Source organism: Lytechinus variegatus, chromosome 16 (genome assembly GCF_018143015.1).
Source record: "Lytechinus variegatus isolate NC3 chromosome 16, Lvar_3.0, whole genome shotgun sequence".
Classification (NCBI taxonomy): domain Eukaryota; kingdom Metazoa; phylum Echinodermata; class Echinoidea; order Temnopleuroida; family Toxopneustidae; genus Lytechinus; species Lytechinus variegatus.
The window spans coordinates 25,435,102-25,462,719 of NC_054755.1; the positions used below are offsets into that span (position 1 = coordinate 25,435,102).

Genomic DNA, 27,618 nt, shown 5'->3' on the forward strand with positions numbered 1-27,618 from the left:
AAGTCATTATTGCTCGTAAATTATACAATGAACCACGTTCTGTGAGTATATTCAAGTGGATATTTAATTTGGATAAGAAAAAAAAATTATTTATATCAATACATTTGCTTGGATCATTTCCATGCCACATGCACTTATCGGACCCAAGTAATGTTCCTGAAGATTTCAAGACAGGCCTATTTGCTAATCAGCGTTTCATCAAGTGAGCACCGAACTCTATGAGAGATGTCGTTAGCACGTAAACATTTCCATGTATTGAATCATCATATAACATTCCATTCATACTTTATTAGGCTTTAATGTTTGGTAGATGTTTAGCCTACTGTGAGTCTTCTTCATCTTCGTCCAGGACAGTCTGTAAGGCTTGTTTGGCCTTAGGTTTCAATGGCTTTGGGGCAATCAATTGCTGCAGGACGTCCACAGACTGTCTTCGGGGGGTGAGGGTGCTATTGTTATTTGTCCCAACCTTCTTGGTCACCAGGATCAAGGTCACATTGCCGTCGGGGTCTGTAGTCTGCCACCTCTGGGGACTGATCGGCGAGCACGAGTTCGGAAGCAATGGCACCAGCTCACCAATCTCGCGCACTTTGAACTGCAGGAACGACGTATAAAGCGGTCTGACCGAATAGTCCTCAGGGATCCGCTTGAGCGCGAACTGGATGTCCGAAGAATCTCTTGTGTGCGTTACAAAGTAACAGAAGTCCTCTTTTTGGTATTCTACTTTTCGATTTAGCACTAAGGTGTAGAACCGGATCATGTCCTCCCAGTTCTCCCGACTCGCGTAGAGCATAAACCTGAGATGTTCTTTGCCGTAGTGGACCTGCCGTACCGCCCACAGTGGCATGTCCTGCTCGGTGGTGTAGAAGTTCTGAAAGTTGGGTTCACAGAGGTACAACTTCCCCGGAACCCGTGAGTTGTGGTGGTACTTCCAAGGTTTCCTCGCAAGGTATTCCTGCGCTGAAGATATCCTCCTATCGTCAACATCCTCGTCGATGTGCAGGAACAACATGACGGACAGTGCCGGGAAAATGTCTCTGGCGCCGCCATTGGCCTTGTTGAACTGTCCGTTGGGTCTGCTGCGTTCTGCGATGTTGAACATCTTGAAGGAATGGTCGAAGTGTTTTACGAGAGGGTGGATGAGTTTCCGTAACTTGATGCTCTCTCCCGGATCGGTGACGAAGTGTAGTGTGATTCCGTAAGGATCCTTCGTCAAGTCTCCATCATTGGATTCCTCACCTGAAAGATTTAAAAGGAAATCAAGAAGGATGTCATAAGTTCGTTTAAATATTCTGTTTTAAAAATGCTGACTTATACCTAAATTAGCGAATAGAACTGAACTGAACTGGAATTAATCGAAGGGAATTCTTGAAACTGTCCTAAACCGAATTAAATGGACTTGCGGATGTATGATTAACAATTTATCATTATAATATTCAATATTATAATAATAAATATTCATATTTAATTCGGTTTAGGACAGCTTTCATTCATTTCATTCTATAAATGAAATGATTGTCAATCATGATGGAATTAAACACTTAATGTATCAAGCACATCACATACCGTTCAGGGATATACCAGCTTCATATTTCTTTGTGTCAGGTATAAGAAAATAAATTGCAGAAACACTGAATTGAACTAAGAAAGACTGATTCAAATTGAACAAGATTATAGTGAACTATATTCAATTGAACTGAATTGTAACATCAAGCCTATAAATAATTTTAACTCTAATCTAATTACATTGAATTAATTTGGATTGAACTGAATTGAATATAATCGAAAAAAAATAAACTGAAAACACCTGAATTCAATTCACTTGATATGAACTTAGATTAGTGCAAGTGAATTGAACTGAATTTGATTCAATTTAATTCAATTTAATCCAATTCGATTTAATTTGATTTGGTTTACTTTAAATTAATTTTTTCAATCAATTTCGTTTTATTAAATTTAAGTCAATTCTAAGTCAAATTTAATGAATCTTAATTAAATCAATTCAATTTACTTTAATGTAAATACATTAAATTGAATTGAAATGAAAAGAATAGAATTAAAATAAATAAAATATAGTTGAAACGAACTTTACCAAACTTAACTAAACTGGAAAGAAGGAAATCAAGTTGTACTACTTACTAGATACACTGGACCCCGATGGAGATGACATGCCGAACTGGGGTGAAGCCGGATCTATCGGCATCCTGAAAAAAATAGAAGAAACATAATACAATTAAGAATTATCATCAGCATTTTGGTATAGAAATTGTAATTTGATAACTATGGAAAATCATGGTGTCATATTTCATCCACCGTTGCTTCAATATATCGGCACCCTGCAAAACAAAGGGCGAAAAAACAATAAACATAATATTGATTACCATCATTTTGGTAAATAGTATTTCGATGAAGAGGAAAATCATTGTGCCAAATCAATTTATTCATGAATTATCGGCATCGTGCAAGAAAAAGCGGGAAACATAAAAAGTGAACTATATTATAATCATCAGCAGTTTGTTGTTAAAGTGCTTGTGTTTTTTATTATTATGAGGAAACGCTGTTGTCTCACATCAATTCATTTTGTAATGTCATCGCCTTTTTAAAATCACCTTTTTCACAGGGAATGTCGAGAAGAAAAAAAATGGAGACGGCCATTTAAAAAGTCAGAAAGGCCATAAAGTGAAAGTCAGAGCAGGTACAATGTAAATTCATTGTGGAAAGTTGTGTAAACTTAAATGCAGTCGTTCATAAGGAAACCTAAACATCACCCAATACATTTTCAGTCAAAATGTTTGTTTGTTTTTTTTTTCAACCTTGGGATTGTTTCCGCTATATTTTTCAGTCAGTTATTTTGCCCCTTCGTTATATTTTCCAATCGTTCGTGGCAATCGTCCATTATTCGTAAAACGGAAACCATTATCTTCGCTTAAATGGGATAGGTATATCTGTACTGTTACTCAAGTTTATGTTGGTGTTAATACGTAAACAAAAAATAGCCTTTTATGGTAAACGCTTACTGAATCAATTCACTTTTCGGCGGCGCTCGGCAAAACATGCTGCCTTTGCTTTCGGTGGAAGATATATCTAGTACACCCAAAAACTTCATTGTCGATATAATTCGTAGTCTTTGAGAGAAAAGAAAACCGAGGCAGCTTTTCAATAAGCCATAATGAAGAAAAGTTCGTAGTACACTTTAGTATCCATCGATGCCACACAGGTTCATGGAACTATTACGAACACGTCTCTGAAGATAAACGATCAAACACAAAGCCTGATGTCGAATACAACAAAATTAATGGAAAGTCACTTGGAATTTGTTGAAAGAGTCAACTCGGCAAATTCCAAGAGAGTAACTTCTTTCAAATAAATGATTCCAGTGTTCGAGAAATAATAACTGCGTAATCTTCGAAACAGTAACTTTGCAACTATACTGCACTTGCATCCTTCGAGAAAAAGTTAATATGAATATCGACGAAAAGGATGCATTTATCTCCTTTCTCTTCTTTGCATTGTTATTCCTTTCTCTTTTGTTAATTTCCCTTGGGAAGTTTGCTTAATTATCCCCCTCGGAGTTCAGAGTCGCTGGATCTTTTGCACGGTGGCACAATGAGTTGTCCATCGATAAAAACTTGAAATACCTTCTGCTTGGCATGGGGGTTGTGCAGAACCATAACAATGGCGGTTGGTACAACCCAATAAAAAATAATAAGATCGGACTATTGTTGCCAACTTTCACCGATAACTTCTCAGTATTCTTGTATCGAAACAGGGGAATTAAGGGATGAGGATTTGGGTTTGTAGGATTTGGGGTAAAAATCGTTTTTATTGAAACTTGAGATCAATGGGCGGAATTGGAGCGCGACCATGTCTGTTTCACTCTGCGGGAAAAGTGGAAAAGTTCGGTCCCAGGGGTACCGAATCTCTAAAAGAGTTTCCTGGGCTTCAGTAACTCCTAAAAGCCCACCCCCCCACGGAATCCGCCAGTTAGAATTTCGTACACAAATGTGTGCATGGATTGCCCGGCTTTGCACGATCTTATGTTTAACACTGTGCGTGTGTAAGGTGCTGAAAACCTTGAAAGTCTAACCCCGAGCGAAGATCCACATCTTATTGATTCTTGACTTTTAAACCTCTTCTACTGCTAAAGGTTCGATCCATACTTTTTGTTAATCCTATTAAAACCATACCCCCTCCCCCATCTCCCTTGTTCCGGTCTACCAGCCATCGGCCCTCTCGTTGCCCCTTCTTTTCAGCATCCATGCTTTAATACTCTGAAGTCATCCATGGTATGACAAAGGAATCAACTCTAATGAGCATAATATGAGGACCAATGATACCCAAGAAAAATCGATCTTTTTGCATTTTAAGTTGGTCGAAACAACTGAGGTGTAAATGAATAATAGATCATAAGTTGGAGATGGGAGATTGATGATCCCTAAGTGCTAAGCAAACATTGAGAATGCAGGATTGTGGTCTCTAAACTGTCTTGATCGATAATCTTCTTTAAAATTGTGTTTTGTTTGTGTGCGAGTGTGTATGTGTTTGTTTGTTCGCCTGTTTTATGTTGTTTGTTTACCGTACGGTGCAATTTAAACTTTTATTTTTTACCGACTAATTTAATCTAGCCTAGTAAAAATGTTACTATCACGTTCTTGATAGAACCTTGAAATGAATGACGAAAATACGTACATGTATATGATGATGAAAGTGACAAAATATGCCTATTTGTCTAAGCTTATACACAATCAATAAAATTGTTTCGTACATTAATATACTTTCGCCTAAACTACATGTAAGTAGCGAACAAGTATTGTTGTAATAAAAAATTGCATATATAATTTAATGAAATCATGAAATCAACCATCACAAAAATGTAATAGGAACAACCCTAATCTATAATATTTACAGTCAGCTCATAAATAATAATAAATATTCAATCAATAAATAATATTTTAATTCAACAGATTTCCACTCTTGACAGTCTTCAGAGAGAACACTGCATAATGTTAATAAACAATATGCAATGTTACATCGTGACATGAGGAATATCACGTGATAAGAACGCTGTTTAAATTTTTAACATATTGTGTAAGAATGTAACTGTAAAGAGTATTATTAAAGTGTAAAACAAGTTGTTTACAGTTTTAAACACGTTGTTTAAAACATTCTTCTTTAACATTGCTGTTTAAAGGTTTAAACAACTCGTACTTAGAGTGACGGGCTTGAAGAAGGTGCTTACAATTTTAGGCATCTTTCTTTTAATTAGAGCTAAAACATCAGAAAAGGAATTAAAAGAAGACAGAAGAAAAGTTGAAACGAAACAACAAACGAAAAATCAGAAATATCGCCATACCTTGAAGTTTTTGGAGATGATTGTGGTGGCATTTCCGGAAAGAATACGACAGTGTTGCTTTACGGTAATTGTTCGCTACTAGTTATCGTACGAGAAATAAATATGGGTGACACAATTTGATGGATAGTTAGATGCCGTCCAGAGCTTTCAGTGCTCAATAATCTTAATGATATTGGGCCATGAATGCACACTATAAATGCCACAAATTTCCAGCAAACTCGAGTACTTGAAAAGGAAATCTAAAATGCTTGAAGTTCGTGAGTTGATAAGAGCACTCCTTGAAACCGTCTAATCCAAATCCGAGACAAAACTAAGCAAACATCAGACAATATATCATATTTGTATCCATCTACCTCACACAGATGTTATTGATTTGGGTCAAGTTTCACCACACATTAGAGACGCTACGTAAGTTTCAGAGAATCTTGACATGATATCCTTCGGTTCTTATTGAAGCACAATACAAAATCGATGACCATTCCTTCAGTTGATGTCGTCATTATACATGTTCGTGGTTCTTGGAGTTTGTTTCAAAGAAATGGTAATTAAGTACGATTTGATTGGTCAAATAAGTAAGGTAGGAGAGTATCTGATTGGTCAGAGCAGCGAGGCTGATCGGTAGATTCTTCCGAATTCAGACTAGCCTTATTGAAACTGGGGAAGATTCGTGTTAATCGTAAAAAGATGAAGAAAAAATCCAAGATGGGAAGACTGCAGGCCTACCTAAAGTTTAAAAAAAAAGAGAGGGCGAGAGAGAAATCCCCTACCTAACGCGCATAAGTTTAAAGATAAGTTGTCTTCAAAGTAATTCATAATTTAAAAATTTCACAATTCCCTTCTTCCCCCATTGATGATTCCTTCGTTCAGTGGCGTACAAAATAATGGGGGCGGGGGGGGGCACTTGCCCCCCCCCAAAAAAAAAAAACCATTAGAACAAAGAAGAAAATACAGAGAAATGGAAATAAAAGAAAAGAGAGAAGGGTAAAGTATGATATTATTTTCTGAATATTATGTCAAAACCTGTGAAAAAAATGAATTTTGTAGTAAAAGTTTCGAAATTTTTGCTCGGTTGCAACTTTTTTTCATAGATTTAACGCGATAAGTCATACATTTAGCCCCCTCAAAATTTTGGCTCATTACGCCACTGCCTCCATTCATTGATTTCTACGTTACGCTCTTTTTCCTCTCCTGCATGCAATAAATATCATGTTTATCACTTTTCATTTGCATCGTCAACCATGTCAACGTGACAATTCAAGACAATACTCATTTTCTGCCGTAGAGGGAACTAGACTAGTTTCTCTCGTCAATTCCTTGACAGATGGTGCAGTGTAAATGTAAATTGATCAATACACTAACGTCATCTGGTCATGCAGACGTATCTACAAACACAGATATGATATAATTGTGTAGTAGAACCAGGGGCGTCGATCCATCTTTCAGATTGGGGGGGCAAAATCATGAATCAAAGCTCCAAAGGCGATCGACCACAAAATAAGCGCACCCACACACACTCATACACATATGTGTATATATATATATATACATATATATCTATATATTTATATATAGAAAACAATGCGAGCGCGAAGCGCGAGCTAAAATTTTGTTAGTATACACACCTGAAAACAGGAAAAAGGTACCTGTTCAGGACTGTTTGTAGTGATTCATGTGGACGTTACATATCTCACTACACAGATAATGCGAATGCCGAGAGCGAACTGAAATTTCTTAATATTCTGACCAAAAGCTTGATATTCTAAGCATTTTTCAATGATTAAGAAGGGTATCTAAACAAACAACAGATGCGAGCGCGAAACGCGCGAGGTGAAAAGTTTGATATTTCGATCTGAAAGAAATTGACAGTTTAATGGACGTTTTTGATAAAGAACAAAATATAAATAAAAAACGAGTATTGCAAATCGAAGCGGGAGTTCTTTTGAGGTTTAGAACTGAAAACAGGACATTCTGATCACCTATTTAATCATAAATAGAATATGTTTTTGCTAAAGAAATTATGCGAGCGCGAAGCGCGAGCCGAAAATTTTTATATTCCAATCTGAAAAGCGGACATTTTGAGCACGATTTCGACAAAAGAGCGAGTTGTGTATGTCAATCTCGCTTTGGGATTTCTTTGTCACATTACAATCTTATTTTATTTTTGCACAATCCAGAATTATTGGGGGGGCAAAACGATATGTTTGCCCACCCAATATTTTGATTGGTGGGGCGATCGCCCCCCCTGCCCCCCCAGGATCGACGCCTCTGAGTAGAACAAATGTATGCAGTGTAGCTGACAGGGCGCGGGAATTTTTTTTTTTTTTTTTGGGGGGGGGTTCGAATCCAGAAACTGGCGTGGACATAATAATTTGGGGTTTTACAGGAGACGAGAATAACACACCTACGACATGCAACGAGCTATCAAGGCGACTGAACTGATCACGGGGGCATTTTCTGCACTTTGCAAAATGGAATATGGTGCTAACCCAGGCCTTTTGGTGTATTTTAGTGAAAATGTGCAATCTTATGCGAAGGTTTTGATAGATTCTAGCCAAAGACGATTCTGGCCCTAAATACCGTGATGGTCCCGACGCCTGTTCTCAGTACTGCTCTTTGGGTGTACCCCCCCCCCCTTTCTGAATGTCAGGAAAACATAATTCCGTTTAACCAAAGGACAGGGCTATTTGAGCTGTATTGAGGAATGGGGGCATGATGCCCCCTCCCCCCTCCTTCTGATCTCGGTCGCCGTTCACGCGATCGCGCCGAAATTTGGCATGCACATTCTTTACCTCATAAACTACAAGCCAGTATAAAAAGATATGAAAATACCTATTTTCATTATGAATAAAATATGCAAATTTATTCGTGAAAAAACATTATTTGCATATAAAACATCCAATTTCACTTAAAATGTTCTTTTAAAAAAAGTCGTAAAAATTTGCGGCTTTATTTCATTGCCTTTCAGAAATATCGCTTGAAGCGTTGAGGGGGGGGGCTCATACCCCAGTCCTTTAGGGTTAAGTACGGTGCTTTATATAAAACAGTCCAAATACACGCAACTGTAAATTCTTAGCATCGATACGAAAATCAGTCTAAAATATTTGGAAAGACCGTGGACTCACTTCCAGTTGAAATCCTTAACTCTGCATCATCGTCTGCGACTATGTTTTTGCCAAAGATCCCATATTAATTCCGAGATGTTCAGATACCAGCTAACGCAGCAAAATAAATCCATAGTGGTATTTTCTTATTCTTCAAGAACTTTCAAAGCACCAAAATGTCCAATTGCAATGGTGGAATTCTATACGTTAATCCCAAAGAATCATGTAAGAGATCTGCTTCCCCCACGAACTCGGAGCCTCCTCCAGCTCTCAAATCGGATTTAAGTTAGAAACCCTACCGTCTTTGGGTCTCATGTTTTGTCAACACATATTTTCTGCAATACCATTATGCTTTGAAACCTCCTCATCTGTAAAATCTGACTTCACACTTTCGAGGAGCTTGACTTTGACCCTTACTTCAAAAGCACTTCAACTGTATTAGAGGGAATTCTTAAAAAGCACTGGTCCGTGACCATGAAGGCCTACACTCTCTAAAAGGCTGTTATGTAAGGACTATCCCGGGAGAGATGAGTTAGATTAACCGTCTCAACAATCTTCTTTTCTACCTTATTATCCACGCAAGTTTGGCAACCAAGTTCGACCGAATGAAATGAGGTTAAAGATTCAGTCGATAATTCTGACAGAAGAGCTTTGCAAACTTAGAATTAAAGACGCCCTTTCTTTTGTCCTTGTTAATCCTCTAACGGCTTGATGAATTTAGATCAATAGACTCAGGAAGATTCTAATGACAGTTGTAGGGTCTTCGACCTAAGGTGAAACAGACATGAGAAGGGATAGCCTCATGCATTACCAGAAGAATCATCGGTTGTTCTTTCACCGGTCGCCATAGTCACTTGGAGTTTCAGCCCGTTATGAACAATCCTTTCCTCTTGGTGGTTGGCCAGCAGTGCAAAGCACCACCTTCTCTGTTAACAGGAGAAAAAATGCTTATTTGCTATGGTTACCCAAGTATAACTCTTCTCTGCTGGCCTAGAAGCAGTCCTAGCATGCTTCTTTTCTCTATTTGAGAAACCCGACTCCTGGAACCACCTTGGCAATGACTGTGCTACAAGCCAACGACAGCCAACCTCAAAGGGGAAGCAAGTCAAGCAACAGATCTTCCGCATCCCTTGCCTGAGCACCGTCCTCTGCAACCAGTTCAGCAGCTCCCAGATGCATAAAGGTTACCATTATGGTAACTTTGCCATCCAATGGTTACTTGCATGGAGTCCTTTATTCTGATTGGCTGTTGATCAGGGTTACCATGGGAGCTACCATTAGATGGCAAAGTTACCATAATGATAACATTTATGCAACGGGGCCCAGACAACCCAACAAAATTTGTGAGTTTGTTGCTCAGGTTTGGCCAAGTAGGGACCATATGCACATGAAATACACTTCACGGTACAACATGCAATTCTTTACTGGAAAGTTACTTGTCGCTATGATCCTACAAAGAAGTTTCAATAACCGAAGACAAATCTGAAAATGAACATTGTTGATTGTCGCAAACTTGCATCTTTCTCACAAACCGGCGTCGCTATTATGATTGTAAAATAAAATGGAATAAAATTCCGAGGAAGGATCGATCCGATGATATTTATGATAACGTAAAAATTCTGTTAAAGTTTTGGGTGGTAATCGCTTTAGAGCTATAATTTTTAAATACATATTTTCACTCGAATAATAAGTATCATCCTTCAACATAACATTACATGGTCACTGTAGCTGGTAATGTGTCTTGTTGCTCAAAACAATTCACCTCAAGTCTAATGAATACAGTATCTACCATCCCTATGCTACACAAAAAAATTATTAATAAAACCATATAAAGCTTATCATCATGATTATACTCGAGTATCATAATATTACGAATGTGTAATTGTCATTTTAGTTTTCATTATTTTTTCGGGCCGCTAGAATTAAAATTTGGAATTCTTTCAGCCGTTGGAATTCAAATTTGGTCTCAAGCGACCTTTCTCGCTTATGTCATTATTGCTATGCCCAATACTAGTAGCTCTTTGACTTTGAGTACTTACTTTACAAAGTCAGCAATTTGATATTAGAGAAGCTACAGGCTAAGATATATCCAGTAATTTTTCTGTCTATCCTATGCTTGAGAAGGGATTTCGCATCATTTATTCTTGTATCCTATGTAATTATTTGCTTTTTATTAATAAAAATCAAGAGAAAAAATTGTAAATCAAAAGTATTCTCTAAATGCTGCTTTATACAAAATCTGGGACCCGTTTCATAAAAGACTTGCAACTGTTGTAACTTAACCATTATGGCAACTACCATGGTAACATGACTCAGCAGCCAATCATAATCAAGGTTTCCATGGTAGTTGCCACAATGGCAAAGTTACAACAGTTGCAAGTCCTTTGTGAAACGAGCCTCTGATCTGTAAACCACAATTAAGCACGGAGATGTATATAAATTCAGAATACATATTGCATATTTTATGGCCATAGTGTGGGATAATCCGTCAACATCTGTGTACTAGACAGTGAATGATATAAAAAAAATCAAATTTCTATTGAAAAGAAATATCTATTATTTCAACAAAGCCATGGTGGCCAACGCAAAGAGGTCGTGTACGTATTAATTGATTGAAAAATAACCCCTCATCCCTTAATGCTTACAGCAAACTAAAAGTGTTTTGTTATGGTTATATAGGTTTGAGGAAGGATTTTTTTTCAAGAGACCTATGTCCACGCTTTTGTTGTTATAAAATTATGATATTGTACAGGGACTTGATCTGTAATTATATTTATTCGTATTTGTCTGTTTGTATTTGATGTGCATTTGTGATGAAAATGAAATTAATTTCTTGAATATTGAATCCGATGAAATAGCAGATTTCTTTTTAAGATGTAGACATATTTTATATACACTCTAATATTTCAGACACAACCCGTTAGTTTATGAACATACCACCCACATGTTCAAGAGAACTCCGCACTCTTATAGTGTGTAAATATTTTATCCATGTGAGCTAAAATTGTATTAAGGATAAGCTCGTGCAATATACAATGATTAAACTATGTTGTTAAATAGTTAATTAATCCAATATTTAAATGATGACTATAATACGTACTGATGATGTTGAGCATGTTGTACGGAGTAGAAACCACTCCTACAGCATGAAAGGTAATCATAGAGGAGTCGTCTTCTCTTCTCCTCTTCGAGTCGTCTTGACCTCGATGGCATCTTAGAAAGCGAATGTTCCAAAGAACCAAGATAGTCTTGGTCTTTGGTGGAATATTCCGAAGTCCTGGTGCTGATATGTCCTCAGAATCAAATGACAAAGAATCAATCCACTTAGCAAGTTACTGCTGTCCTGGGATCTTTACTCTAAAATGTCAAACTCCACACCATGTAGGTAATATAGTCTTGAGTGCAATTTGCAATCTTTGGCAATTCCTTCATGATTCTTGAACCTTTTGCTTACTCCTTCAAAAGGTTCATGTTACTCATGAAGAAGCCATATGCACCACAGACATCGATCCGAAACGTATAATATTAGTATAGAAGCCGTGCAAATTATTGGCTTTTTGGTAATTGAATGAATGTCTTAGAATGAATCTCCAAGTATATATCCTGATGAATGTCTGCTGATACTCCTGACACAGGAGCGCAAAATATTGGTATCCTGGTATGTCCAAAGGGTTCATGTCTTGATTGAAATAATTCCTTCTTCTTTTGCTTCGAGGAGAAACATAACGTCAGGCGAAAGCATGTAACCGGTACTGTTCTTGCGACGCTTCAATTGCTTTATTCAAAACTATGTGAAACAAGTGAATGTTATGCGGCGGCTCTTTAATCAATACTCAAAGACGTTATCCTATTAGATGGTTGACCGATTTCAAAGTACTTTTTCATCCAACAGCTCTAAACACTATAATACAGAACAACGCCTTGCAAGACGGCGACACCTGAAAGGCCTTTCTCGAATCTCATCAGCTAACATGCTAAGGTTACCCTCTGCGAATACAAAATAAGACTCGCCCAAATGCCTCCCTCCTCAAGTTTAAGTGGAATGCTTGTTTTGGTTTGCGTTGAGACAACGACCGTTGAGTCATTGGTTATTATTGAGTTCTTACTTCACTCGCTGATGGTGATGGTAATAATAGCCCGCGGCAAGATAGATGGGCTACTCATCAATCGATCCGTGGGGTGTGGATTCACAATAGGCATGATACGGGTCCACTAAGGCACCCAATAATTCAAGATGACGTATGGCTATCAGTGGTCATCCAGCATGAACAGGAAGTCTGCACCATCCTGACGATTATGTTAACCTCATGCAGGTCAGAGCACTCACAAGATCAATAGTAGATGTAAATACCTAACACTGCACAAAAACAATGATTTTATTGTAATGTTACAAAGGGTATAGGTTTACATCGGGTCGATGTTTAGCTCACACGAAGGCTTGATCTGTATAGTAAGAAAAGTACAGCTTAATTCTCCAAGAGCTATATTCTCAAATAGTTTTATCTCAAGATATCCAAGATTACGACCTAAAGACTATGTGTAACATAAAGTGAGGCACATTCACAGTTCTGCTGCATTGGCCAAATGTACTTTCATTTGATCTTTCAGAGCTGAGACGAGAGAAAACCCTACCCTACTTTTGTCAACAGTGATCAAGATCGTTCGATTCGTAACAAAAACTATACAGTATTTCTGCATCTCCTCGCAGCCTGGTCGTTCCACTTGTGTCTTTTGCAAACAAGTTTCAGATGTGTCTTTTCACTTTGTTTTCACAAACAAGGTGGTCGAGTTGTTAAAATTTGAAACAGAAAATCGTAAATCCAGATTTCTGTTTCACGGTTGTAACCATAATCGGTGTTGCTTTTCGTTCATGCGATCACCTCAACCAAAACAAAGTATCATTAATCCGAAACTAATTCGACCACTCTTGGGCAAAGGAAATAAATTCTACAGCAATGAGACACCATCGTACTCTTATCAAAGCTAAATATGCATGCCAGTGGTTCCATATTGTGTGAAAAAACACCGAGATGCTAACATTACTTTAGTACCACAATATCCAAGAGTTCACAATTGTAATAATAGTAGATGAGTTCATCTGGAGCCGACGATGTCAATGTTGACCGGCGTGGCATACATGGCATATGAATGTAGTTATGGTAGGTAGGTGTGGAAGATGTAAAAACGTCACGGACGTCTACGAACGAATAACTGTTGAATACCATGGAAACAGTTTTGACAATAGGTCCATGCGTTGACAAAAGAAATTTCACCATCGATGAAGAACAATAATTCCAAAGACGGAAGAATGCCACTTTCATCGTCTAATCATCAGCTTGGCACAATGTCAATAATTTCTTCTCAGATTGAAATATCGTCCTTGATTTCTCAATAAGAAAAAGAGACATACATATTCTACAGAAGGTTTTTAGTATTGTGATGATCATTATGACGACAATTATCTATATCCATGACGCTGGGGTAATTATTCTGATCCAAGGCAATCTGTATAATGGCCACTGAAGAACTCGGTTGACTCATATTTCTCCCATCCCTCTGCTGGGAGCATGGTCTAATAAAGAAAGCCTGTATGCTTTCGGCTCCATTAGTGTTTCATGTTTGCTTTCATAACGCCGATTGATTTTCATCACCCGAGTTCACATATTCGCAAGCGCGTGCAATCGAAGAATGAATCACGTATTATAATTCACCGAAAGTCTGAACGCATCATATGGGCGGGCCTTTATCGTCTGATAATTAACGCTCTTCTACCAGTAGCAAGTCATATTTGTTTCTCCTAATTGACGCATGACCAATTAAGACTGCAAACTTCAAATTTATTTGACGCTCCTCGTTCTTCCTGATTCGTGCGGGTTGGATGAAATATGTCAGTTACTATGAACGGTTTTCCATCACGTGGTTTGGTAATTATAATGTTAAGTAATTGAATTTTATTTTAATTGAGATCGAAGGATCGAATGGCAGATGTGTGGTTTCAGTGGACATTCACCATATTAACCTCGGCACGAAATCAAACATTATACATAATTATTCAAAGCATTCAATTCAAATTATCCAAATTATTCGGCCATGTACAGTCTGATAACTCTGATCGAAATGTTTGTGTTCCGCTTTCACTTGTTGATATCCAATAATCATGCTGTTTTGCTGTCGAGACATCGGCCAATTTAAAACTCATCGTTGATGATTGCACAGGCCACGAAATTCGCTTTATCCAAACAATTCTGCTTAATATCTGGGGAAACCAAATTAAAGTGAAACTATATTTCAACAATAACTCTTCCAAACAAAGCCCGTACTGTTCTAAGATCAAATTGTTTCGCTCTTCAGAATGAATACGATGTATTCATCGTCGCACAAAATTCAAGATGCGGATGCACCAGTCACCTGTTGTCTAATTAGAAACAGAAACCAAAAAAGGATCCTCACGCGGTCATGCATTTCAACGTCTGAGATTGATACTAATAATTCATCTCCAATACACCAGTTGCCAAAAATCCTTCCCAGACGACCACAACAACAACATCGTCTTTCATTGCAAGGAATGCATCACCGAAACCTTCGCAATTTAGCATCTCTCTCACACTGTCACCTATAACGGCAGCATCAAGAATGAACGAGATAAGGGCGATGATGATGAGGATGATGTTGGAAAGGATGACGTGGCAAGCTTACTTGACCCACTTCTTCCCAAGAAGCCGATCGCGATGCACACACAAAAACACAACCTACATCTAGAGGGGTACAGGAGCAAATACGTACCCCCTTTGATCATGTTGATTAACATATTCAGGCCCGCGGGGTCCAGGGCTCGTGTATTACTATCATGACAATAGCTTCATCCATCCGGCGTCCATTCAAATACCAGTCAACATCCATTCCTCATCACTTCAGCGTCGTGTCGTCGCCAGGGAGGTTTTTAAACCATGTTAGGAAAGCTACTAAATGTTCTCTTATTTCTACTCTGTATCGCGAAAAGGGTCGTTGACTTATTTGATACGTTTTGCCATAGACCGACTACACAATTTTCAGCAAGATGACATTTATTCAACACCGGCTTGTTCCACCGAGTTTACTGTACATGCTGTATAACAGAATGTTCGAAGTACCCTTACAATATTGAAATAATGAGACATAAAAAGTTATAATAAGATGTAATAAAAAAATCAATATATTTAATTATGTTGAAAATACATACTCACAAAATTGATTTCCTCCTGCCTTTCGACTGATATTTATATCGCAAATCTTTCACGGGTTACGATTAAAGTAGAAATGCATAACCAACGGCAAAGTTATCACAAACTAGTCATGCTAGTAGTGACACAATGTGCATGATGAATCTCACTCTAAAAATGTGAGATATTCACAATTTTGTATTCAACCGTTCAGACATTAGAAAAAAGAACGCCAGGGATATTTGATGAATGTTCAAACTACTCATTATCACAAATGGAACATTCTCCCTGCCCTCCGACTTGACTGTTTCACCTCTGATAACAATTGAAAATAATCTAAACATAAATCATCACTCCTTTGTCTTCTTCCGATGAAGTTTGTATAAAATGAACTCCCAAATTGGTGTTTGAAACGCTTCTTGGGCATCAAACAAAATGATCGCACCAACGAGCGAGGTGAGGTCTATCATACACATAATGAAAATAACATGAATGAAGCTATGTTCACATGCTGGGAGTGTCTTCGTGTCAAATCTGCAAACTTCGAACTTCAAACATCGACATACCAATAATTGAATGGGGCCAGCAGCATTCACGAATTCAAATTGAGAAATTAGACAGGAAATGTTTTTTTTAAATGTAGTATGGATTTCTATGCTTATTGTTTGGTTGGTGCTTCCTCGAACAATATAGAATACTTGAAGAAAGGATAAAACGAAAATTTCTTTAGTATGAACTTTGCTCATGATGATTGCCGCGTAAACCTATTTTAATGTAATTACTATGACCTTCTAAGAACAATAGACCATAACAAACGAAAGCCAGCCGTCTGTTCCTTCGATCAATCGGGGCAATTTTGAAAATGATACATGTCACGCTTCATGGCATGTGAAACATGTAACTCAAATAGTAGATTAATATCATTGAAACTTAGCTAATGATTATTACAATTCAAAGACATATTTGCGTGATTGCCTTTTATAATTACAAGCGTTTGATGTTATATTGATCGATTGTGGATAGCACAGGTGAAGGTATTTAGGCCTATTCATTCAGCTGACAATGATGGGAAAATTGCGAGAAAAGAATGTTCCATGAACCCCCAAAATAAACCAATCGAGAAAATGGAGGTTGCATTTGAACTTGACAGAGTATGATCATGACAAGATTTGTTGATAAACAGGGGTAAGCATTACGTCTGTATCATGCCTAAACGGGTAACTTGAAAACACTGTTTTCTGTATACTCATAACATACCCTATAAAATCAACCTAACTTCTCATTTCAATCAACGTTATTACTCCCATTTATATAAGGTTTATATGAAATGATGTGAATAAAGCTTGTCTTTCCAAGCGTCGGTGACAATACATTTATATTTTTTAATAACTAATTGGTTTACCTCATTCAAATAACAATAAATAATAAGCCCAAGATACCGAATTTTACTAACACACCCCATGGCGAATTATGAGGAAGAATAGCGCTTAAAATCGATGGATTGATTTTCTGTTTCTGCCAATGGTTTCACTTTCCAAATATAGGTACATGTATATATAGCATAAGTAAGACAATGGACTCACAACCATTTAGTAGGAGCCTTTGTTCAATATAGCTGATGTGTTAGGGCACTCAATGCTGAGTATACCCCCCCCCCCTCCTTATTGCCAGAATCTTATTAAAACTGAATATTTGTTTGCTTTTGTTTGCTTGAAATTTATTTCTGCGTTCCACATGTTCAACATAATACAACATAATCAATTACATAGATTTTACATATATATACATTTTAGACACACGTATCATTTACAATCTCTTTCTGAATATAAAAAAGTATATGAAAAATATTATTTAACTAAATTTCAGAACGCAGGAGACCGTCGTCATGATCGACCTGCTTGATGTTGACGACGGCCTCAATATACTGTGTACGAAAACAGTCCAGTTATTTACTAACCAAGGAGAAAAAAAATGAAACACAACTTCCATCTTTCGATCAAATGGATAAATATTCAGCAGCAATTTACACAGTCACCTCATGCTATACTCAACCCAGGGACGGATCATGATTTCAAAAGAAAAAAAATCTCAAATTTCAGTATACAAATATTTGAAGAAAAAAATTACACCGTTTTGTAAAAAAAAAATGCCTGACAAAGAGAGGTCACTTAAAAGGGGGCGATTAATACTTTATTTTTAGACGAGCAATATTTTTCACATCATAAAGTGGTTCACTCTTCATATGGATAGGGGGAATAGCGTATTTCGGGGGAGATGAAGGGGGCACGGGAGAGTCCCTGTGATTAAAATCTGCCACAAAATGAGCATTCATGTAAATTTCTATGATAACAAGTTCTATGAGCTACTAGTAACTGACTTAACGGATACCACCCTCCCCCTTGTTATCCTTGTATCTAGGAACACCCTTCTTCTCTCGCTCTGATCATCTTTTGTAAATCAGCTTGTTTACAGGCGATACACAAACTTTAATCGATTTTCCCTTTCATTTCATTTTTTTTAATATCACCTATCTTTTATTCCATCCCCGTGATAATTAAGGAGATAAAGATCTTCGAATCCCATACATACAATGATCATGGCACTGATGCGGAACACGTTATCATTTCCAGAGTAAGGGGATCTTTTGTGAGACTCGTTACTCATTATCATGGCCATGGTCATGATGGTGGTTATAAGCCTTGGGGTTGCCCTTTACGAGTGCATCACCCATAGAACCATAACCGATCTTTTTCGCCATTCTAAAGGTGATATCCCCACGCAAAGATGGTCAATTTGAAGAAGGTATAGGCATGTACATGAATCTATAATATGAATGTCAATGTATACTGTTGTACTCACTTTTTATATGCCCGAAAACATTACTTTTTTGTGTTTTCATACATGACAATGAATTATCTTGAATAAAGTGAGTAAAACATCATAAAGGTTACCTGCCATGCCATGATTAGAGCCTGGAAAGGGAAATGATATCGGGCTCCATTGAATAAAAATGGTATTATGATGGGTTAATTTCGTCATCCGATTCTATATCTGGCATTGTTAAAATGGCCAACATCTAATCGCCACTGAGACAGTAAAGAGTCTGTAGAAGTTACCATAAGATGACAAAGAAGCTATTAATATAACCTGTTTATATAGTTCTGTATAATAATATTGAAAGAAAAAAAAAACGTATTGAATACGGACCCATGCAGGGATACTATACGTGACCCAACTGAATTGGACTCTTGAATACCCCTTGCCCAAATTTAACACTGGCAGGTACCCACCCCCCCCCCCTCCCATATAAACACATCCTTTTTTTAGAAAGGCTTGCTTGCCTTTCAGGTAGGGTTGGTAAATAGGTCATTTAACACACTGTTTTCATTTTTTGTGTGTTACCGTGGTTATGAAACATTGCAGGAATAGACGCGCTATCAGAAGCTCAAAATGCAAACCATAAATGCATCGTTTTTTTAGCGGAACACGGCTGAAAACATAAAGATTGGTCTCTCTGTGGAAAGGGGTTGCTTCTTATAGTTCAACCCCAGCTCTATGTTTGAACTCCAGCAACCCTCAAAGCCGAGTCATCAACGCACAGGGGGGAGATCTCTATTGTACCTGGCGATAAAATTCAATGCTCTTTGGAAATGAACCATGGTGTTTTGTGCACGTTCCAATACTGATATATCGTTCAGTTCAATTCAGGGATGGGGGAAATTATATTCATGATTATGCCAGGTGCGAATGTAAACAGGTCACCTACAAAGTGAGCATATTTGATTGGAGGCATAAACGTTCTACAAAAAGTATGAGTTTAATAACGATAACACCCGGTGTCTCATTCATCGGTGAAGCCAATGTCCTTTTTTAAACTTGTTTGATTATCAACATTAATTTTTTTCTCAACAATGTCAACATGCCAAGGTTTTGGGTAGGGTCATAACATAGGTCTTTGATAAAGCGTGATAAAAATTATGAATTGCCTAAGAGCTATCGTACATGTTGTATGAACCCACCTATAAATTTGGTATTGTATGATGGAGAAGCTGATGCACATATATCATTATTTTAGTTGTATCAAACATTTTAGGACAAAAACTGAAAATGATTCTTCGAAAGTATGATAAAATAATAGAACAGATAAACAGATGACAATAGATGAGATAAAAAAAAAGAAATAGATAAAGGATACTTACAATGAAAATCGTATAGATAATGTCATATATACAGAAAAATATTAACTATTTCAGTTTCTAAACTGAAGACTATATATTACAACAAAAACAAGTCGACCCTTCTAATCATAATGATAATCGTTATCAAATTAAATCGAAAAGACCCTTCTGTTCTGTGATCTCAGAAATGTTGGGATTCATACGTAAAATTAACAGAAAACAATACGTTCATTTTCGTTCTTTTAATATTTAGCTTTTTAGGCCAACTTGAACGCAACGACTTACATAGAAATAGGCCTATACTTACTTGTGTGACTTTATTCATTGTCGACAATGAAATGGCATCTGCTAACATGTCCACGACTACAACTCATTTCCAACGAAGCTGTCAACCAATTATCACTAATTTCTCTCATCAATTGAACATTCACAGAACATGAAGATCCTCGTCTACCTAAGACTGTAGAAGATAGTGCAACAACAATATACGAAAAACTTGACAGTGAGTGGCGCCACCCATTATACACGATTTGGGTGTAATGCACAAGCAGACGATCTCGTACGTCCGGGTTTACTCCGTACACCTATGTTTATGGAACGAGCCAACAGGACTGAGCTTCGATCTGTATGAAGACTGTATGAAGTGCCTCCACAAGACAGGCACTTTCTAACTCCTTACATCTCCTACAAAGTAAATAAGTAGATTCACCTCAAAATAAATATGCGTTCTCTTCATTTAATTGTTCTTTTATTGACTTCTGTGTGAAAGTACAAACATGTAACTCCGCTGAAGTTGTTTGTTGTAGGGGGAGAGGTGAGGGGGTGAAGTGGGATGTTTGATGATGCACAGGCTTCGTTTGTTTAAAGACATGAGCTCCTCGTAACCCCAGATAAGAATTAAAGAAAATGTCAGGGGCATTTAGTAGTGGTAGTGAGAGAGAGGGGATGATGGATAAAAAGACACAAAGATGTTTTCCTTCACAACAAGTATAAAATCAAGTCCATCAAAATGCCAGTCAAACAAAAACGGAAGGGGGATAGGAAAACGTCATTTGAAAATTAAAAGTCACGGAAAAGGTAAGGGTAAGGGGAAAGAAAGGGATATTATGAAGAAATCCATATCAAGTAATTAAAATTAAACACTGTAAACTAAAATAGGAATGTAATATAACCAAAAATAAGCTGACAGAGTAATAAATATTTATGATCCATTCTCCTGACATTTGCATTACAATTAAGTCTTTTTAAGATGAAGCAAGAATAAAGTTTATTGAATTCTCATCTCCAAGATTGGTTGCCAATAACAGAAAAGAGGCCCTCTTCATTATATCATGCTTGTTGATGATCTTGAGTCGAAGCCGTAAAGCAGCTTGCCTTTTATCTCCAATATTTGCTCTCCTCTTTTCCACTCTTGCGACCGAACGGGTGCAATCAATCTAAATATCCCCTTTCTACCAGTTAACCCCATCATCAATTGACAATTCTTGAGAGAGTGAAAGAAAGAAGAGTGCCCTTACATGCTAAACAAGTGCTTTTGTAAATTTCACACGATCGTGCGACCAGGTTTGGGGGCAGTTTACAGAAAGAAAAAAAATACGTCCTTTTTGTCCATCGAGTAAAAAAAAGGAAATTATTTCTCATTGGTGTGACGAAATGAACCAATTAACTTCTTCATGGAGTCTCATTTGCCAATGTAAACTTATCTTTGTAAACTTTTGTAAACTGGTAAAATAGTTTTCTGAAACTGTAATCTACAGTACATGATATTATTGTCATCCATGTATTCTGGTCAATCTGAAAGGTAGTCACTCGAAATCCAGAAAAGGGGTTTTGACTTGGAATAAACTGTAGATGATTCGGTTTATTTCAGTTGAGTGCTAATGAGCATCATGCATGCCACTTTTGAATACAAAGAATCACCACCTAGAATGTATATTTTTTAATAGAATTTTGATTAGAAAAATATTATTAATATATTAAAGAAGAAATTAGATGCCCAACCTTTATAAATGAAGTTCCAGTAATGTGTTTAATTTACATCTATCTCAAAAGGCTGCTGAATACCTTATATCCATTAATGTGTTCCATCCAGATATAATTTTCATGTCAACACATGTGTTTAGGGAAGTTCAAATTATACAAGCTATACTTTTGAGTAAGTCTCCCTTTTAGCACAGATACCCTTTTTTCTATCTAAATTATGTTTTATAATTTATCTATAAAATGTACCATATTATGTAAATATCTTTGTATGTTAGTCATTATTCAGCTTATTGAATATAATTATATTAACAATGTTTGTTACGAATGTATGAAAATTATGTTTATTGTTCTTTATGTTCTGTTGGAAATAAAATCTGAATCTAAATGTGCCCGTGAAATATCAAATTACTCGTTAATTTCAATTAATTCATGAGGCATTATGATAAATACTTCAATTACTACAGGAAATAAATAAATTCATATTGGTCTAACCCTCACCCCCTCCCCCCTCCCCTCACCCTAACATAAGTAATGCCTTCTATCATTAGGTCCTAAACTAATCACAAATTGATGTTTAAACGACTGTGGCATTAAACATCTTAATTAATACTTACAAATAAGAGTCCACTGTCTTGGCAAGAAAAGATTCCATTTTTATACATGTAATCCAAGCAGACGGGAAAATGCTAAGTTCGTAACTGTTCACTGTTCATGGTTCCGTATCGTACTCACCATGTTCACAGTTCTTCTCCAAGGATAAAGTTAACAGTTGTGGTGTAAAAGTTTATTTATTCAATGACTTCATTCCTATAATGATGCAAAAATTGTCACAATCACCAAGTAATTATCCGAAGAAAGTAATATATTGAATAACATCCATGGTTTGTTGTTGGAGAAAATGGTCCTTCTCTCAGCTCGCTATCCAGCGGTAAACATTCTTTGATGATAAGCCAACATCATGATCAAGACTAAAGTATCTATGTCAATAAGCCTGACAAAAGTAATGTCTCCGATGAAATTCAAGTATATCGTTGAAAGGCACTTCTGTCATAATCATAGGATGCTTTCTGAATTGAGGTGTCCAGCAAAATGAACCTCTTCGTCATCTATGGTCAACAACTCGGCAGTTCCATGCGTGTTTTTGTAGAAAACCCCTGACAGTTCAGGCCACAGCCACACTTTAAAAGTCGGCTTCCGATTGACTGCACCTGACAGCGACTTGTAACGCAGGGATTACGGACTTCTTTCACTGTCGATTATGTCTCTTACTTCTTGGTGTGACATCACACTACGTCCCACCACTGTCTTCAGCAACAAAGACGGGATGCGGAACTCTTTGATGTGTTCTCTAAAGACGGGTGAATTCTACGTCACAAATCGAAGTATGATTGCAAGATTCTAATCAATCCCATCCCGACTCCGGTAGGACCCATCTAAGATTTGATCCTGTAATTATTTCTGTCGTCAATGATTACAAGGTCAGAATGTTCTCCAACATTTAATAGTCAGTAAAGAATTAATGTGTTTTTCTCCAAAGTCCAGTATGTTTTATTTTTCTAGCTAAATGGCATGAATAATTTAACACCCCTTTTAGATTGTTTAAATCTTGAGCAAGTCTTGATCCGATAATTACATCTGTTTTCAATGATTACAAGGCCAAAATGTTCGCCATCGTTTTAAAGGCAGAAAATAATTAATGGGTTTCTTTCAAAATCTACTTCATTGTATTTTCCCATTAAATGGCATGAATAATTCAACGCACCTTTTACATGACATATGTGACAAAATGGCATATGCCTGTTAGAACATAACGTGACCCAGTCCCACAACAGAGTGTTCCTAGACCCCATAAATAAAGCACAGTGATGGACCATGGGAGAGATTTAACGATTTTTTATACACTATTGCCAATGCAATCAATCCTAAAAATCAATCTCACGATCAATTGCTAATGCAGGGCCTAACTGACAATTTTCTTTGTGTCATATAGCCTACAGATTCCTTTGGCCAAATTCTTGCAGTTAGACGCAACACGGCGTGTTTTCGTTTGTTTGTCTTGCCCGATGTAGCAGGTCTTGTCATTATGGGCCTATCTTCAGCTGATATCGTCAACATCGAAAGCTTGAAAATGGTCTCGATAGGTAGGATTGTTTAAGTGGAGAAGGCAAAACAAAGAGACACGCCATAAGCAATGAAGACATAAAGTTGGTCTAGGTTGGAACTATAAGTTCGAGGCACAGCAGGACAGTGACAGAAACAATAGGCAAAGAGAAGTAGGGTTGGGTTTTTTCTGGCTCTTATTTATTTTCAATCTCTATCAACTTTGATCATCTCCGACCATTACGACTTCCATTTGCTCCTTTATCCAATGGGCTTTTGAGAAAATACATTACTATGAGTGTAACCACAGATCAGACTGTTACATGGATCACTTACACCGGGGTGTAAGTGACATCCGAACCCGGCAGGGACACGTTTCCTGCCTTGAATTACAGCAACTTGTTGTCCATTAGCATGATTAGCATCAGTAATATCAGCAAACCCGACGCGAGACCGACAAAAGCAAAGTATGTTATACCATGGACCTAGACTGACAAACGGTCAGAATTTTCGGCCTCGTTGGTATGGCTGTTTTATCATCGGCAGTTGCCTTCAAAAGGAAATGGGACCTGCGCGCGCTAAATGTTCCAAAATCACCTCTTGTATGATCTGGGACTAGCAATCATCCACAACGCTCAAACTAATTTGTATTTCTTAAAACACTGACGGCCGACAAGTCCTTCTAAATTTACCTCGTGTAACTATCGATCATCCAACATTCGTTCGCGTTTCAAGCCATATTCAAAACCCACCGATTACAATATGATCAATACTCGAGCTACCGAGATCGTGAAATCAATTCTTCACAAAAGGCGGGTTCCTTCTTTAGCATCTATGAGGGATTAAGAGAGGACAATGCAAGCACGTCTTTAAAATTCATTTAATTGGTTAGCCATCACGAAGGAGTTGGCAGCAGACATTTCGACATATCCAATAAACATTCTCCTAATTTCAATCGTTTCTTTGAGATCGCTATGAATGCAGTAGGCATTCAGGACTCGCAGAGAAAAGACCATGTCATTAATATGAGCATGTCTGGGCGGGAATCGATGGGGACGTTCATGCACTAAACACACATCCGTTTTGTTGAATATCCAGGTTTGTTATAGAACACCAAAGATTGTCATTGTGTCAGCAAGGACATCTAGGGCTCCATATTGTAACCAGAGATTAAGAAAAACAGTTAATGAATATCATCCTTTTGAATGGTGACCTCGGAAAAAAAATTTTTTACATTAACTTTAAGTATGGTTGGCGCAATGGTATCCCTTGGCAAGAAAAAGATACTGATACGGATATGTCAAGGTCCAAAAGTGTTATGGTCAAGTTGCGGGGTTCTTATACCAAGTTATATTCTCATTTTAAGAGGAAAGAAATGTACTTAAAACGCGATATCTACAAGAGGTCCAAGTCATCCGACTCTACTTTCACAGAGTGGTACTTACAAAAATTAACATTACTTTCTATCATACAAGAAAAAGAAATGCGTAAGACATCGAAAGCCATGAAGACACTGCTTTTTAAAACAGAACATGAATGTATTATAGTATAGCTTTTATATCTTTATATATCTTTAGTGACCACGTTCTCAAACAGCTAAGATCCATCACGAATAATCATTCAGTTCCTTGTATATAAATCGTCGAAATGCATAATTATTTTTGTGTTTTGGGTGTTTCTGGATCTAGCACAGGGTACTTCTCAATACAGAAGCTTGGGTGACCTTATAGCTCTCTCACTCCCACCCATTGTGGACTTAACCATACGCTACTATAGGTCCACAGTTGTCAGCAATGTGACCCTTGCCTTGTGATTGGACCAAGATAAATCTAGTTTTTGACGTTGAGTCCTTTGACCATGGCCTCATGTAGGACCTCAAGACCACGAAAAGTTCCATAAATATGAAGGTACCAATCTTTTGTGGGGGAATACCATCATGATGATCTTCGAAGTCGGCTTCGAGACCGAGGCCTGGGCTCGAAGAGAATGTTGCCTTTGCCTTGACCTTGGCATAAGAATTTGCTATCTTAAGTCCTTGGCCTTGGACCCTTGGCCTGTGACAGTGTCAAGTCCTTGGCCTTGGACCCTTGCCTGGACTTTCTGGCCTTTGGAAGACGGTGACTTCTCGAATTGGCCGAAGATGACATTTCGGCACTATAGCATATTGATTATCCGAAAATAAAAAATCTCAAGAAACCTACATCAACGTAGGCTATTAAAGTGTCACGGGACAAATTTATCTAATCTCTCGATCAAGTTGATGTGTGAAGAAGAAATTTCAGCTCTTACACCCAAACCAATCATGAAAATTATGTATGAAATGTCATTTACATCAAACCATTTTACACCCACTCCTGAAAGAACAAATATGTCAGTCTTCATGAACCGTTGATAATTGAATTTCATGCATTTTATAACACGTAACTTATTAGGCAGCTGCTCGTATATGACGTCACAAATCTAAACTTAAAATTCAAATAACTTTTTTAATCTTTGATTTTATGGATTTTCTCAAACTTCACCAAACTGTTTTATTATTTTTTCTGGTATTTTTACAACAAACTTTTCTTCAGGCTGAACATCCCCTTGAATTGGCTACGCCCGTTATATCCGATCTACATGTAGATAATCGATTTAAAATTTTCAAGAACAACATTTTGTTATAGATATTAGACATGCTTTCAAATGAAAATGTTACAAAAATGTTCATTGTGATTCGTTTTCAAATAAATAAATTAGCATCAATATTCCTTGAATGATAAAATAAAGAATGTCATTCCTCCAATCTTTCACAAATTAATTATTTCAGGACACTGTAGGAGCAGTACCAGCACCGCATATGGGATTGACCTTCTTTGTAACCGGTTCAGGTCATTTTTTTTTCAATATTTTGTGAGGATTTTATCCCTCTTTGAATCCGCGTCAAATATATTTATTCTTGAGTTTCAGAAATCTGTAGAAACATTGTAGAACATTCAGACACAATCCTGGAAATCCATATTTTTGAATTAAGGCAATATCCACTTACCAGTCGATTGCAGGCATTTCGATTTTAGGCGGAGCGAGGAACGCCATGACTCTGCTAGAAACTTTGCAATATGTTATAAGTTGAACGTTACTCGGATGTCATTCTTCTATTTCGCAGAGATTTGCACATCCATTCCATCGTGTGGTACTGATGTAAACACTTTTTTTTCCTATAGTCTAATTGTTGTCACAATTTGATTGAAGAAAATAAAATGGAAATCAGAAACAACCAACAGTCATGGAAGTGCGCGAAGTGAAGTCTTATTTCCAAATAATGTGTGCAGCCTTGAATAACGATAGGTAGACTACAATGACGTCGAAGTCAGGAACTAAAACTTCCTATGGCCTTTCCCCTGGTCCCTGAAAGTTTGTGAAATGTCTAGGAAATCTCTAGGAAAACATACAAAATGTGCGATGTCCAAAGCATGTACTCGCAATATCAAAAACGTCATCTTGTAGATACAGGTCATATCAAGCAAGCATTGTCCTGTGAGTGGAGATACCACAAACTGGAACAATTGGAATAAATTTGTTTCTCTTTTTCCTTTCCAGAGCCTTCAGATTTTCTGGCACGGAAGAGCTTTCTTAGACATTGTCAAGTAATGAGTGTCCATTTAAAGAACAAGGAGTCCCAATTATCCAAGTTCTAATCCACTATCATATCTGACCAACCTTTCAGA

General features: G+C 37.3%; 1 protein-coding gene across 7 annotated transcripts; it reads right to left on the reverse strand.

The window, feature by feature from the left end:
* LOC121429625 (protein FAM124A-like) lies at positions 1-27,618 on the reverse strand. Of its 7 annotated transcripts, none has more exons than XM_041626757.1 (3): positions 26,940-27,618; positions 2,137-2,201; positions 1-1,236 (listed from the first exon to the last, which is right to left on the reverse strand). In XM_041626757.1, the coding sequence occupies exons 1-3, from the start codon at positions 26,984-26,986 to the stop codon at positions 320-322; spliced, it is 1,029 nt and encodes a 342-aa protein (XP_041482691.1). In that variant the 5' UTR covers positions 26,987-27,618; the 3' UTR covers positions 1-319. The 7 variants fall into 7 exon arrangements, with proteins under 7 accessions (XP_041482691.1, XP_041482692.1, XP_041482694.1 ...); XM_041626758.1 differs by lacking the exon at positions 26,940-27,618 and adding an exon at positions 22,426-22,525; XM_041626760.1 differs by lacking the exon at positions 26,940-27,618 and adding an exon at positions 20,136-20,271.

Coding starts and splice junctions, on each gene's coding strand:
- LOC121429625 (XM_041626755.1), bottom strand. CDS start 11,664: ATGCCATCGAGGTCAAGACGACTCGAAGAGGAGAAGAGAAGACGACTC. Junction 2,202..11,551: donor CAACATGCTCAACATCATCA/GTACGTATTATA, acceptor TATTTTTTTCAG/GATGCCGATAGATCCGGCTT. Junction 1,237..2,136: donor ATCGGGGTCCAGTGTATCTA/GTAAGTAGTACA, acceptor TAAATCTTTCAG/GTGAGGAATCCAATGATGGA.